The sequence below is a fragment of the Hyposmocoma kahamanoa genome, unplaced genomic scaffold, assembly GCF_003589595.1.
Source record: "Hyposmocoma kahamanoa isolate Upper Pololo Valley unplaced genomic scaffold, ASM358959v1 87, whole genome shotgun sequence".
Taxonomy (NCBI): domain Eukaryota; kingdom Metazoa; phylum Arthropoda; class Insecta; order Lepidoptera; family Cosmopterigidae; genus Hyposmocoma; species Hyposmocoma kahamanoa.
In genome coordinates, this window is record NW_020654422.1 from 2,441,214 (window position 1) to 2,454,811 (window position 13,598).

General features: G+C 37.1%; 1 protein-coding gene across 1 annotated transcript in view; it reads left to right on the forward strand.

Moving 5' to 3' along the window:
* The first annotated feature begins 524 nt into the window (after positions 1-524).
* LOC113235298 overlaps positions 525-13,598 on the forward strand; it is a 50,055-nt gene continuing 36,981 nt past the window's right edge. The window contains exons 1-2 of the mRNA XM_026470958.1: positions 525-2,276; positions 12,938-13,062. Coding sequence (XP_026326743.1) covers positions 674-2,276; positions 12,938-13,062 — 1,728 coding nt within the window. The 5' untranslated portion in view covers positions 525-673. The remainder of the gene's footprint in view (positions 2,277-12,937; positions 13,063-13,598) is intronic.

A 13,598-nucleotide genomic window follows, 5' to 3' on the forward strand; every position in this document is an offset into this window, starting at 1 on the left:
TTTATAAAACTGTGTGTTGTGTGGTTTTAGTAGCGCCTGGTAAACAAGCAATAGCAAATTTTTTATTTGATATTGTTTCAGGCGCAACTCAATTGCATTTATGTTAATCCTATTGTTAAAACACTTACATTTACTATTTCCGGCACCGTAGTATTTTAATTACATGTACTCAGTACTCTAAATACTAATAATACCTATTATATTACTTCGTATCTTTATTATAACGTACGGTTTGTCGTTATTATGAAAAATTTAAAAGTATCTATGTAATGTAAAAGAAATATGAACAGTAGTCGTATGGTCGGCATGACACCCAAGTAGGTAAGGGTCAATTAAAAACAAGATCAGTATCTATCACAATGCAGCCAATCCATCGGACGTCAGTGAGCAGTCGCGCGCGCCGTACAATCGCCTCTGCAACACTATTTTTACTCTGATCTTGGACGCATGCCACAGCTGGGTTCGAGCGCTAGTACGAATTAACTCCCGCATTCAAACGTACCTTTCCCAACTAAATCTTTAATAATACTAACCCAAAAGCGCGAAAATTATGAATGAAATCCCCCCAGTTTCTGAATGTTTGTAGTGTTACAAATAAACGCCAGGGTTTCTGGCCGTAGACGCGCTAGTCGAATCGAGAATGGCGCCGTGAGCGCCTCGGACCGCGTCGACCATGGCGCGACATAGATGGACGCTAGCTCTAATTTTAATCTGCCTACCCATCCTAGCAACAGTGATAACCGCATTCCGTGTACGTGATTTACCTGCGAATATTCAGGACAGTTTAAAAGCTGATTTAAAGAAACACAAGTGTGAAGACTGTGACGTGGACGATTCCAAGGTCGGTCAAAAGTTGCATAGTGTTAAAATCGAAAGTGCTAAACGTTATGACGAGTTGAAAAAAGCTGTTCGGGAAAAGCAACAGGAATTGAACCAGAAAGCGGGTAAACTAAATTATAAATATGTAGATGACAGTGCTGATGACGACGACGATGATGATGATGATTTGGACTTTTTGAAAAGTGAAACAGGTCTTAAAAAAGAAGAACCTTCCAAGGTTGTGAAAGCGAAAAAAGGTGGTACGGATGGTAAAATTAAAAAACCGGTAGTGGATGATGATGATGACGATGATGATGACGACGATGACATTACACTAGTAGAAATGAAACAATCTGCGCCTAAAAAGTTACATGATTCTAGTAAGAAGCAGACTTCTAAAGATAAAGTTAAAAAACCAGTAAAAAAAGATGATGGCGATGATGATGATAAGAAAAAGAAATCAAAACAGGACACACAAGACAAAGAAAAAAAAGTATCCATAAAATCAGATGGCGGTAAAGATATTAAGAAAAAGATTCCTGAATCAGATTCTAAAGTAACAACTAAAAAACCTTCAAAAAAGACGATTGACGATGTCGATGACGATGACGACGACGACGACGATGATGATGAAGATTACAAGCCCAAAAAATCTGAAAACATTAAAAAGAAACCAGAACAGTCTAAAGGACATAGCAACAATAATAAGAATAAAAATTTATTTAAAAAATTAAGAGTTGATGATGATAACGACAACGGCGACGACAATAGTGATGATGATGATGACGATGACGACGACGATGAAGATGTTGACGATGAAAGTGACATTTATAATGGATTGAAAAAAATGGCAAAAACAAAAAATATTGTCCACATGCCAAAGCCAGACAAACCAGCTACCGATAAAGCATCAAAACATTTGGAAGGTAAAAAAGAATCACTTACAAAAGGAGATGTTGTGAAAAACAAAGCCAAAGTATTGGAATCTAAAAAAGAGGATGTGAAAAAACCCGAGCCTAAGAAAGAAATAAAACCAACTGACAAAGTGAAAGACGAAAAGAAATCAAAACCTGATACCACAGAATCTGCAAAGAAACGAAAAGAGGTAGAAGAAGATGTGAAATCAAAACAAGTCAAAACCAAACAAGAAGAGCTTAAAAAAGATAAGAAGTCTGACTCTAAAGAAAAGGCAGTGAAAGACCTTGGAAAAAGTATCAAATCATCAGCAGAAAAACTAGTAAACAGTCAAGAAATTTATTACAAAAGTGAAACTCATTTGAAGGACGTAACGGATGCTTTACAAAGACGAAATTTGCTCCAAAGTGAATTTGAGGACTTTTACGCTTTCTTTCCCACTTTTGCTCCAAACTTTTCGCGTATTCACAATCCGGAATGCCGACGTCATGGACAGATTCTACTGAGGCAGTTACGAGGAACCAAATTATGGGCTTTGAATAGTAAGTAACTACAATTTTCACAAGCTGGTAATCGAATTTTTCTCAAAAAACAATGATCATTTTTGCGTTAACATTAAAAATAAAATCCGCTTTGAAAGCGATTTAACTGAGAAAACAGTACAGACTATACGTACGTACACATATTTTTGTTTGTTACAATTATTCGAGTTAATTTCAGTTCAACAGATTTGTTTATCGTTGCCAGATCAATCCTTTGTTATTCGTCATGACGTGGCTAATACTCTTTAGTTTAAAATAGTTTTATTGCTATGATGTTCAGTACGTAGCGTGTACATTTTATTAAAACTTTTGTTTAAGATTTGCATTTTTTCCAAGAAATACGGTCGAGCAAAACATATTTTCTGTGCTGAATCACTGGATAAAGCTTTTTTGGTAAATTTCGAATTGTTGAAAGGGTATCGAAATGGTGAGCCAAATTAGTTTAGATAACAGGATATTTGTAAGTAACAGTGAATCTTTAGTTATACCAAATAGTGAATATTTGATTGGAGCTCTATTAGTATTGACGCATAATACTTTTAATATTCATAAGACGTCAAACGGGTAAACGTTTGCATTTTGTTTATAGCCATTCCAGGAATCGAAGCCAGTGAACTTCCATTAATATAATCTATAAATATATTAAATTTGTCAGTTCGGTTGGTTGCTTTGGAAGACCACGCGTTCTTCATTAATAGGTGATGAGTTGTCGGTTTAAGTTTCATGAGAAGGTATCTCTCGTAATGTTAAGGTGTAAAGTCATAAATACTATGTTTTAGTGCGACTCTGGTCCATTAGATACAGTAAACATTTGTATTAACTTCTGCGAATTTGTATAATTATCTGCTGATCACGTCTCACTCAATCATGAAATACAAAGTTTGGATGGATGTTTGTAACTCAATTAAGCTTGATAGATGGTCCATTATACCCTTTTCAACCACGCACATGGTGTCACAGAAGAAAAAAATACTGACCATAAACATTGTTTTATTGTAGGAATTTATTTTGATACGAATATTAATTCTCAGAAATTTAAATAGAAGAAATTGTACACAAGAAGGATTGTTTTCGCTAGCAATTGCAAACGAATTAATGAATTGTTTATTTTTTACGCAGGCATAACGTCTTGTTGTTAAAATTGTCATTGTTATTATTATTATTATTATTTATGTTGTTTACTAAATATTGTACTTACTTTATTTTCCTTCTTGTCATTCAGCGGTTTATTTAGATATGTTGTTGCTAAAATTCTTAAATATTTATAGATAACCACGGAATACGAAGTTTTGCATAACAGGCAAACTTGTTTGAAATTTGAACCTTAAGTCATTTATATAGCGTTCAAAAGTTTTAAATTGTAACAGTTTATATAGCCTGGTGTGTGTGCAATAACGTATGTAACATAAATATACAAAAGGTGATTTAAAGTATGATGTGTCCGCTTTCCATAATCTTTCAACTATTTGTGCCGTAATCAATCCACAAAATATTCCTAAGTTTAATTTTTTTTTAAATAATATCAAGTGACGGGACGACCAAGTCGTACGCCTGATGGTAAGCTCTGCCGTCCATTAACTAAAGCGTGGCAAAGTGACATATGGTCAAATATCCGTTTTAAACACGGAAGATGGAGTCCAAAATTATCTTTTTCAGAACAGTTAAAGTTAGTTAACGTATCGGATACATCAAAACTTATCCTAACGATGCTTTGCTAAATATCTTTAAACAATTTTAATTTTATAATTAATTAATTTATAATAAAAAGTTTTATTATAAAACTGGGTTATCGTTTTTATATGATATCTCAAAAATGATTTTGTCAACGCGTTTCAGTTAACACACGGCAGAGTTACAGGCCTATCCATAACAATTGCAGTGTCACTCAGAGATTTAAATCGCAAAGATCTGAGCGGAACTGCCACTGCGCCCGACACCCTGACATAAGTTGACAAGTCCCATGTGCCTGTAATTTCACCAGCACCCTTTTAGCCTTCAAACTCGGAACACAGTAATGCTAATATTACTGCTTGGAGGCAGAAATAGGTAAGGTGGCAGTACTACCCTGGACGAACTCTTTCACAAGGAGCTTTACTGGTATTGTTGTTGTGGGAGGGGGCGGCCCTCGCGTGCCGCAATCCGCACGGTGAAAATTAATATGAATATAATTGTAACATTTTTATTAAAAAAAGCCGACCTCAAAAGTTCGTGGAATTAGATCTATTTGCCAAGTTTTTTTGAAATCGGTGACCAGAAAGTGCGCGAAACCGGATTCATCCGCTAGTTTGCCACCCTTAGAGATGAAATATTTCCTTCACATTTAAATGAGACCAATACTGAGGTACCCTCATTCAGCAAAAAAAGAATCATCAAAATTGGTTCACAAATTTTATTTAATTATATTATTTATTTAGTTATCGCGTAACATGCATACCTACAACAAAAAAAACTATCGAATCGAGAACCTCCTCTTTTTTGAAGTCGGTTAAAAATGAGAATAGGCGAAATAATTTTACACAGATCCGACGTTGACAAGCGATTGCGACTGACGGGGCAGCCAGTGGCGCGGCGTGTCGTTACACAGCTAGGCAATTTTCAAGTCATTGGGATGAATGTAAATTTAATAGGCTTCACTTGAAAACCAAAATTTTGTGCGTTCTCTGTAATACTTAAAGACAAATACAAAAATAAAAATTATGTGCATAATTAAATATTTTATTCTTAAATAATTCATTGTACATTTTTATTTTAGTTTGTTTTTAAGTATTTTTATGATTGGGTAAAGTGCGTCCTATCGTGTAACAAATTAGCATATTCTTTACACAATATCCTTGGGTGTATCGTATATTTTTTGTAAGATAGTTATTTAATAGTAAATACCTAAACAATTTGATCTAGAAAAACAGTTTATCCCGCTTCTCCTTCGGTGACTCGTCTTAGGCTTAATAAGAGAAATCTGTGAAATAATTTACAAATTAATACTGTTTTGTAGCCGCGCGATCCTAGTTAGAGCGCCTATTTATTTACACTGGCAGCGTTTCAGAAATTTCGACAACAGATGTAACTGTTAAAAAAACATAAATTATCACGTGTCGCCTTTACTCAGTCAAGGGCAGTGTATCTGTGATGAAATTTATATGCACTATCATCATCAACTCTAGTCTTTTGTATATCTTTTGTATATGTTGGCATATTTTTAAACTATTAAAGTGATATTTTTTTCATAATACATTTATTGGAAATGAGGCTACTCACAAATTTTTATTAGAGCTAATATGTTTTTCTTTTAAGCCAGTCTACGTTTAAGAGATAAATTATATCGTGAACAACGTCCTACACCTTAAACCTTAAACATAACAATTTTAGACGTTCACCTTTGGATATAGTTTGACCTATATAGGGCCATTTCATGACTCCTAATATTTGGGTCGCAAACGTATTATTAGACTATTAATTTACTGGTTTTGATACCATAAATTTAAAAAAAACACACAGACCTAAATGGGGCAGCACTATGTTAGTAATTATTAAACATATATGCAGCCCCTTAGCCAAGGGACAGACGTTGGCTCTCTATGTTTATTCTATCGTCTTTACAATGGGGAGTGTTCCGAGGAACTTTTCGAACTGGTGCCACCGTCTCGTTTTCACCATCACACCTCCCGCTAAAGGAATAAAGTCCAACCCCATTTCTTAGATGGCTTGCTTGTAAGACCACGCGGGCATCTCGTTCGTTCTTTCCTCGAACCTGCAAGATGTGGAATGATCTTCCTCCTGAAGTATTTCCTTTGCGCTACGACATGGGGTTCTTCAAAAAGCGTGTTTACAGGGCTCTCAAAAGCTGGCAACGCATAAGCAGCTCATCTGATGTTGCAAATGTCCATGGGCGACGATGACCTCCTTCAAGTGGCTCATTGCTCGTTTGCTTCCTTCTATATATATATATATATATATATAAAAGAATTATATATCATGTGACTGCGTCCGTCAACCTGAGATGTAAGTTAACAAGTCTCACGTGCCTGTAATTTCACCAGCGCCCTGACCATTCAAAACCGGAACGCAATAGAGCTCACATCACTGCTTGGTAGCAGAAATAGGTAAGGCGGCACCATGGACGAACTCTTCAATATGAAGCTCTACTGCTACTAAAAATCTAAAACTTGTGCCCCGCATGAAGTCAATGTGGTGGGCCAAGTAAACTTTATCCGTTGAGGATACCTGTATCTACTTATGGGACATTTTTATCTGATATAGCCAGTTATTAATAACAATAGTTAGTACGATGCAATAATTCGATGCTATCGCTAGGTTTTACAAAATATACTCCTGAATTTAAACACTATTTCAAGATAACTGGTTTTACTACCAATCCCCCGACACATGTTTTCTATAATGACTTGTGTGTTAAATTAAGACTAGCTAGCGATCCGCCTCGGTAAGCCACGGCTGCAATTTTATGGGCTGAACATTTTTCGGGAAATACCGCACAAACTGTGGTATCAGTGTTTTTAGTTTATTTAGTGGGTAGCTTGTGAGCTCAGTGTTCCGCATTTAATTTATGGATCCGGACCTGGAACTGCGGGTCTTCAAAGCGATTATGATTTTAAAATCATAGGCGTGAGTTTATATTGTGCAAAATTTTTGCGCAGCGCCTGCCGAATGACCTATTGTTAAATCAAAGTCAAAGTCAAAGAATCATTTATTCCATAGGTAAAATAAATTTACACTTGAAAAACGTCACATTTAAACTACTGCTCATTCACTACGTTGACTGCCCTGAGAAGAACGAGCAAGAAGATTGCTCTTTTCAAATAAACTTAAATGCTATGAAATATACTTTGAATCAAATTTGTGTGGTATCTAGAACCATGTCTTTTATCTACCACGTAGTCTTCAATTTAGTTATATGACTTTTCAATCAAAATAGTTTTTATTTAGCTTTTAAACTTAGGAAATAATAACCTTAATATATGCTCCGGAATCTTATTGTAAAAACGTACACAGTTCCCCATAAAAGAGTCGTTGGTTAAACGAAATCGTGGTAGCATGAGTTTGGACTTAGCTCTAAGGTTAATATTATGGATATCTTCTTTCTTATTGAAATTATGTATATTTTACGGGCATATAAAATATTTGAGTAGTTAGTAGTTTATTACGTAAATATACGGTATATCGAAACCCTTTCAACTGATATCAAAAGAACGTTACCTAATGAGTAAAACAACATCAACAACATTAACGTTAAAATTTTGGATATTTCTAGTTTTTATTAAAAAAAAATTTATGATGTCCTTTTACTCATAAGTATTTTCGACATAAGTTTAAATATATCGTTCATATTTACGAAATAATCGCCTGGGCACGCTTACACCTTGTATACCAATGTTTTGACCTGCGTAATGACAACATAAAACTATAGAATGCACAAGCATTATGGTATGTTCAGTTGAATTATAGTATATAAGAGATACCTAGACAGCTATCCTTATATTTAGATTCTCAGATTGTCCTGTGATGCTGCAGTCATGATACCAGTCTCCTTAAACTTTTCTCTGAGAGAAACCCGAGAACCTAAACGGTACACAGAACGAATCGCTCGTTTTTGCAATACAAATATGATTTGAATGTCTACCACTTCATTCCACATGTCGAAAATACTTATGAGTAAAAGGACATCATAATTTTTTTTAAAATAAAAACTAAAAATATCCAAAATTTTAACGTTAATGTTGTTGATGTTGTTTTACTCATTAGGTAACGTTCTTTTGATATCAGTTGAAAGGTTTTCTATATACCGTATATTTACGTAAGAATTGCCTGGACACACTTAACGATTCCACTCTGTGTATCAGGACTGTACTTTAATTATTCACACAAACGGAGGCCAGTACCATCATGTACAGGCTTATCACTAGATTAAGGAGTAAATGGCTCTCCCAGACATTGCGAGCAGCCCAAGACTCAATTCTGGAATACTCTATTCTGGGAATGACTTCTGATGTCATGCTTCTCAAGCAAAACTTTAAAAATCTCTACCATGTAGAGTTTCCAACTAGGAAAGACTGGGAAACTAACAGTCTCACTTGGAAGGACGGCAGCATTCTATAGTACACCGATGGGTCTAAGATGGGACCCAACGTAGGCTGTTGAATAAACGGCGTGAGTCCCAGGCTCAGCTATAAGCTGAACTTGAGACGACACTCCTCTATCTTTTAGGCCGAAGTGTACGCCATAATTGCTTGTGTGGATTTAAACTTGAAGAGAGGCCACGTTGACAAGTATATTTACATAAACTCGGATAGTCAAGCGGATCTACATGCACTAGCCTCAGTCACCCAAACATCGAGGATAGTAGAGAACTTTGTTAATATATTGAATACTCTCGGGGAAAATAACACAGCGGTCCTGCGCTGCGTTCCAGGCTACTCTGACGTCGAGGGTAATGTGTCAGCGGACGAACTGGCAAAAGACTGTTCGCAGTGATGAAAGGATGCATACATAGGCTCTGAATGAAGCCACCCTAATAATAAAAATTAATAATACCAGCGTTGTTGCTAATGCAGGTTTTCCACACAGATGCGAATGCTGAATTTTTGGTTGATGAAAAAAAGTGGTAGTACTGTCCTGGATTAACTTTTTCACAAGGAGCTCTTTTGGAGTACCAGTGGACATATATGTCTGCTCTTAAAGCTGTTATCTGCCGTCATCGAGAATATCACCAGAAATAAAGATGCAATAAGGGCCACCCATCCCTGGCAACTCATCAGGCAAATGGGCCTTATATCACTTTTAAATATCACTCTCGTTTGTGCTGAAATCACATATTAGAAAGCTGAAATAGTACAGCGCCAACAACTGACCTATGTGTACGTCTCCGTATATTCCAAAAATATTCAGTATTTATTGTATTATAGATAATATCTCTCACAATGGGTGTTCCATTCGGTAGTGTGGGAAAAACAGCAAAACATCTAATTACGTAATCAGTCAACTTGTAACCATGGAGCGTGTAACCGTTCCAAAATATCGGGATAACAGAAAGAACTCGTACCATGGTAAGAAGCCTGTAATCAGTGATAATCATTCAGTGAATATCCATGAAAGCAGTAAATCTAAATAAATAGTAGTTTTCCTACACTTGTTTCACATTAGGAAAGTGCAAATGTGCTTTGAGACATGATATTAGCTTAAATTTTTACAATTTGTTACGTGTAAATCTATGTTGTACGATAATTAAACTTTCTATTATGTACTAAACTTAGTAACATTAGACAGTAACTGAACAATATGCTGTTTGAACCATGCTAGAGTTGTTCCCAAGGGAGGCGAGCTGTAAACATCATTTCGTTCTTCAGTTACCTTTGCGTGCCGACTTCATAGGTCCATTGAGACTTCACACAGAATGGTAATAAAGGAATCGTGAGTTTACTCTTTAACTATGCAAATAGTATTAGGTAAACTGTAACTGTAACTTCAAATACAAAAATAATAATTAACCTTTTGTATTACTTGTATTTCCTATCATTGTAAATCCCAAGCAGACATAAGACTACATAATTATACCTACTACTCGTTAATATATTTATTAGCAGTAGAGCGCCTTATGAAAGAGTTTGTCCAGGGAAATGCTACCAACTTACCTATTTTTGCCGCCAAGCAGTAATTGAGCATTACTGTATGCCGGTTTTGAAGGATATGCGCCCAGTTACACGAGGCGAAAGATTTTGTGCGGCCCCGAATCTGAATTCTATTTACTAGGCAACAACAATTAAAGACCAAATTCAAGCCAGGCGCCCGGGACGCATATTTAAGTTAAAACGTAAAAAGTAAATAAATAGAGCGTATTTTGCAATGACAGTTAGACGCAACCGGCCGCTGCGCAGCGGGAACGCGGGCTTCGCTCGGAGGCCGCGCGGAGTAAGCGCGATGAAATTCGTGTCGACTGCGCCTAAAGGTGCAGGTGAAATTACAGGCACACGGGACTTGTCAACTTATGTCTCATGGTTACAGGTGTAGTGGTAGTAACACTGGCACTGCAATTGTTATGGACAGGCGTGTTGCTTACAACCAGGCGCACGACTTGTTCGTCCCGTCACTTGACATTATAAAAAATGTGTTATTTTGTGTTCTGTTTTTAATACGGTGTTTATATTCATATTTTTTTTAGAAAATACTCTCTTAGGGTCGTATTCTAGAACTCTACTCAATGCTCAAGTCAGGATTGCATTGGAAACACAAGCACTGGAAATACGACCCTAATGGCAGGGACTTGAGTATGATTTCGAGTGCTTTAAACTATACTCAAATCCTTACTTGAGCATTGAGTAGAGTTCCAGAATACGACCCTTAGTTTATTGTAATTATGGATACAAGCCGCCGTTTCCGATTGGCTACTCTGAAAATCTTTGGGGGAGGCCTTTGTTCAGCAGTGGACGTCTTTCGGCTGATATGATGATGATGATTGATGCAAATATCGAACAAACCGAAAGGAAAATTTCTTCGTCCCGAGCGGACTCGAATCGGCGACGCTACTTCAGCGTGGATGCTGTTCTGCCAATTGAACTACGGAATTTGTCAATGTGCTTATTGCGGATCCTTGTATTGGGTTTAACCAGAGACCACATAGTGGGTTTAACCTTGCTTTTAAGCCGTAGCACCACCTAAGAGAGCTTATAAAAATTACCACGTTGTACTAGCCAAGTTGAGGCAATAATGTCAATAATAAAGTTTTTTTTAAATTAAAAATGCATTAATAGTTATAAAATGCATGCTTTGTTAAAATATTTTACACATCGTATGTGTCTATAACAAATATTTGCGATTTAGATGCGAAAAAGTTCAATTTCCAACGTGTAGCAGTCGTGAAAAACTGTGAATTGGATAATGTTTTGTAGGTCAACTATATTTCGTCTAATGCTATCATCAACTATATTTATATAAGTGTTAAACTGCCATCGGAAGAAAGAAAGGCACAAACAGGAAATTCGAGAAAAAGAATAAGTCGACACTGGAAAGATAAAACATCTACGCGTCTGGGACTAATATTGAGGTATCCCTCTTTCCAACAAAATAGAATCATTAAAATCGGTTTACAAATACGAAGTAACAGCATTACACAAAAACAACAACACTACATATACAACAATAACAACTTATACACAAAAAAATAGACTCGAATTGAGAACCTTCACATTTTTTGAAGTCGGTTAAAAATAGGGGTAATATTACGAATAATTATTGACCTTGAATGCAATGACACCCAGGAGGTTGTTTTCGCTTGCCAGTGCCGGCGCTAACCCAAGTAGCGCCCGGATGAAAACAATACCCAAGCGCCCTCTAGTATCACGCGATCAAAATGGAATACTTACAATTATGTTTTTCCCAGTGGTCGGAAATTCGAGGGCAAACGGTGCAATTATAAATGATGTTGGTAAGCAATAGTCCGCCTAAGACGTGCCCTCGTGTGCGTTGCACATAGGTAAAGCCGGCACTGTCGCTGCTACTAATTCTGCGCATTGGCGAAGCTGCTCTTTTTCGCATAATAGCATCAACACGAGTTAGGGCGCGTACCCATTATGGCGTGACGACAAATGGTCATGCAGTTTAAAGTGCCGTGTCTTGTAAATGAAGTTGTTCACATATAGTAGAACACGATTAGAGGCTAATTCATGTCATACCGTGCAGGGGTTGGGCCGTGCTCCGGTCGTGCACCGGCCGTGGCACGGTCAAATATCTATATATGCTTTTGTAAGAATTCCATGATCGAGTCCGTGTCACGGCCGAGGTACTGTCGGGGCACGTCGTCGAGTATTTTTTCCCGGTTCCAACCCGGCCCGATCGACACGTCGTAATATGAATGCATTCGCCTGTCACCAGGAAGGTAGTCAATGTTGGACTATAGTGTAGTGGACAGCGCAAGCTCAAAATGGTCTCATCATCTATTAAATCTTTGTGTAGCGTGGCAAATTCTCCTTCGGATTCTCTTTATCTCCAGGCAGGATGTACACACCATCTTCTTTTCTAGTTTCAATTTGCGTTTCCAATACTTCGTCATCAAGAGCTATTGCAATAGCTGACATGGCACTGTGACGGCCCGGCCCCGGGACGGTGTAACATGAATCAGCCTTATCTGTAGTTCACGACTTTATTGATGTTACTACGACAGACTGTCGTAACAATGGGAAGAGCTAGAACAACAGACGTCAGACGATAAATAAATCCTCATGATAAAAATGTGACGACAAACAATCGCAGCTTCAAACGATTCTGTCGTGCAAACGGCAAGGTGGCTGCCGTGAACCAATAAATTGTCGTCACGATCTAGTGGGAACAGCTAGACACCACAGACGTTCAACGATCAAATAAATGTTCACGACAAAGTTACGACAGATAGTCGAGATTTTTTGAGGGTAGTTGAGGACATTGCGGATGCTTCCTTAGTTTCGCTAAAGTTATCACTTATTCCCTACTTAGGACCTTCTGACTGTTTGTTTATCAATAATAATATCTAGTATCCAAACAAAAGACGTTACAGTTACAATTATAGTCTTAGTTATAATAATTCAACTAATTATCACTACTAAATATAAAACGTTTAATAGTTTACGTGTACTTAAAGTATACATGTATAAACCATCATGTGTTACGTGTTATTCCAGTGTTAGACGCTACTGCAAAGATTCCCTCGGGGCTGCTACAAGGCAATGGTATTCAACTCGGCGACTTTGACCAGTGCTTGGGGAGCCGTGCGAGAGTGCAGCTCGATACAGGAAGTGTCGTCAAGGTGGGTGATTTTAGGGCTCGTGGGATTGTGGTACGTTGTTCGTATATACAGATGGAAGATTAGTCAATTACGCTTGAAATCAAAGCCAATCATTAGTTTAACAATTTTTTTCACGCAAAGACATCAACCATCAACGGCAACGGCAATTCTACTTTTAATAGGCTATTAAGCATGTAAAGAAAATGTCTTAACTTTGTAGCAATAACGTTCTTTTTCAAAACAGTCGATGCAGGAATAGGGGAGTTATAACGTTGAAACCTATGTATGTCTGTCTGCCAAATAGCTGGGCTTGTAAAAAAAAGTATAGGGTTTTTTTTATTTAATGGCTAATTTAACTTTCATGGTTCTTCTATGTTTGACGAACATTTCGATACCTCCAATGAACACTATCGTAGGTATCGATTTGTACAGCTGTTTAAAAATATCACCCACAGACCAAATAAATATATCACCTCTTATTATCACCTGTTTCTCCCAGCTAGTTTAGGGTTGGGCTGTAACGTGTAACAAAACGATCGCAATCAGATTCCCTATGG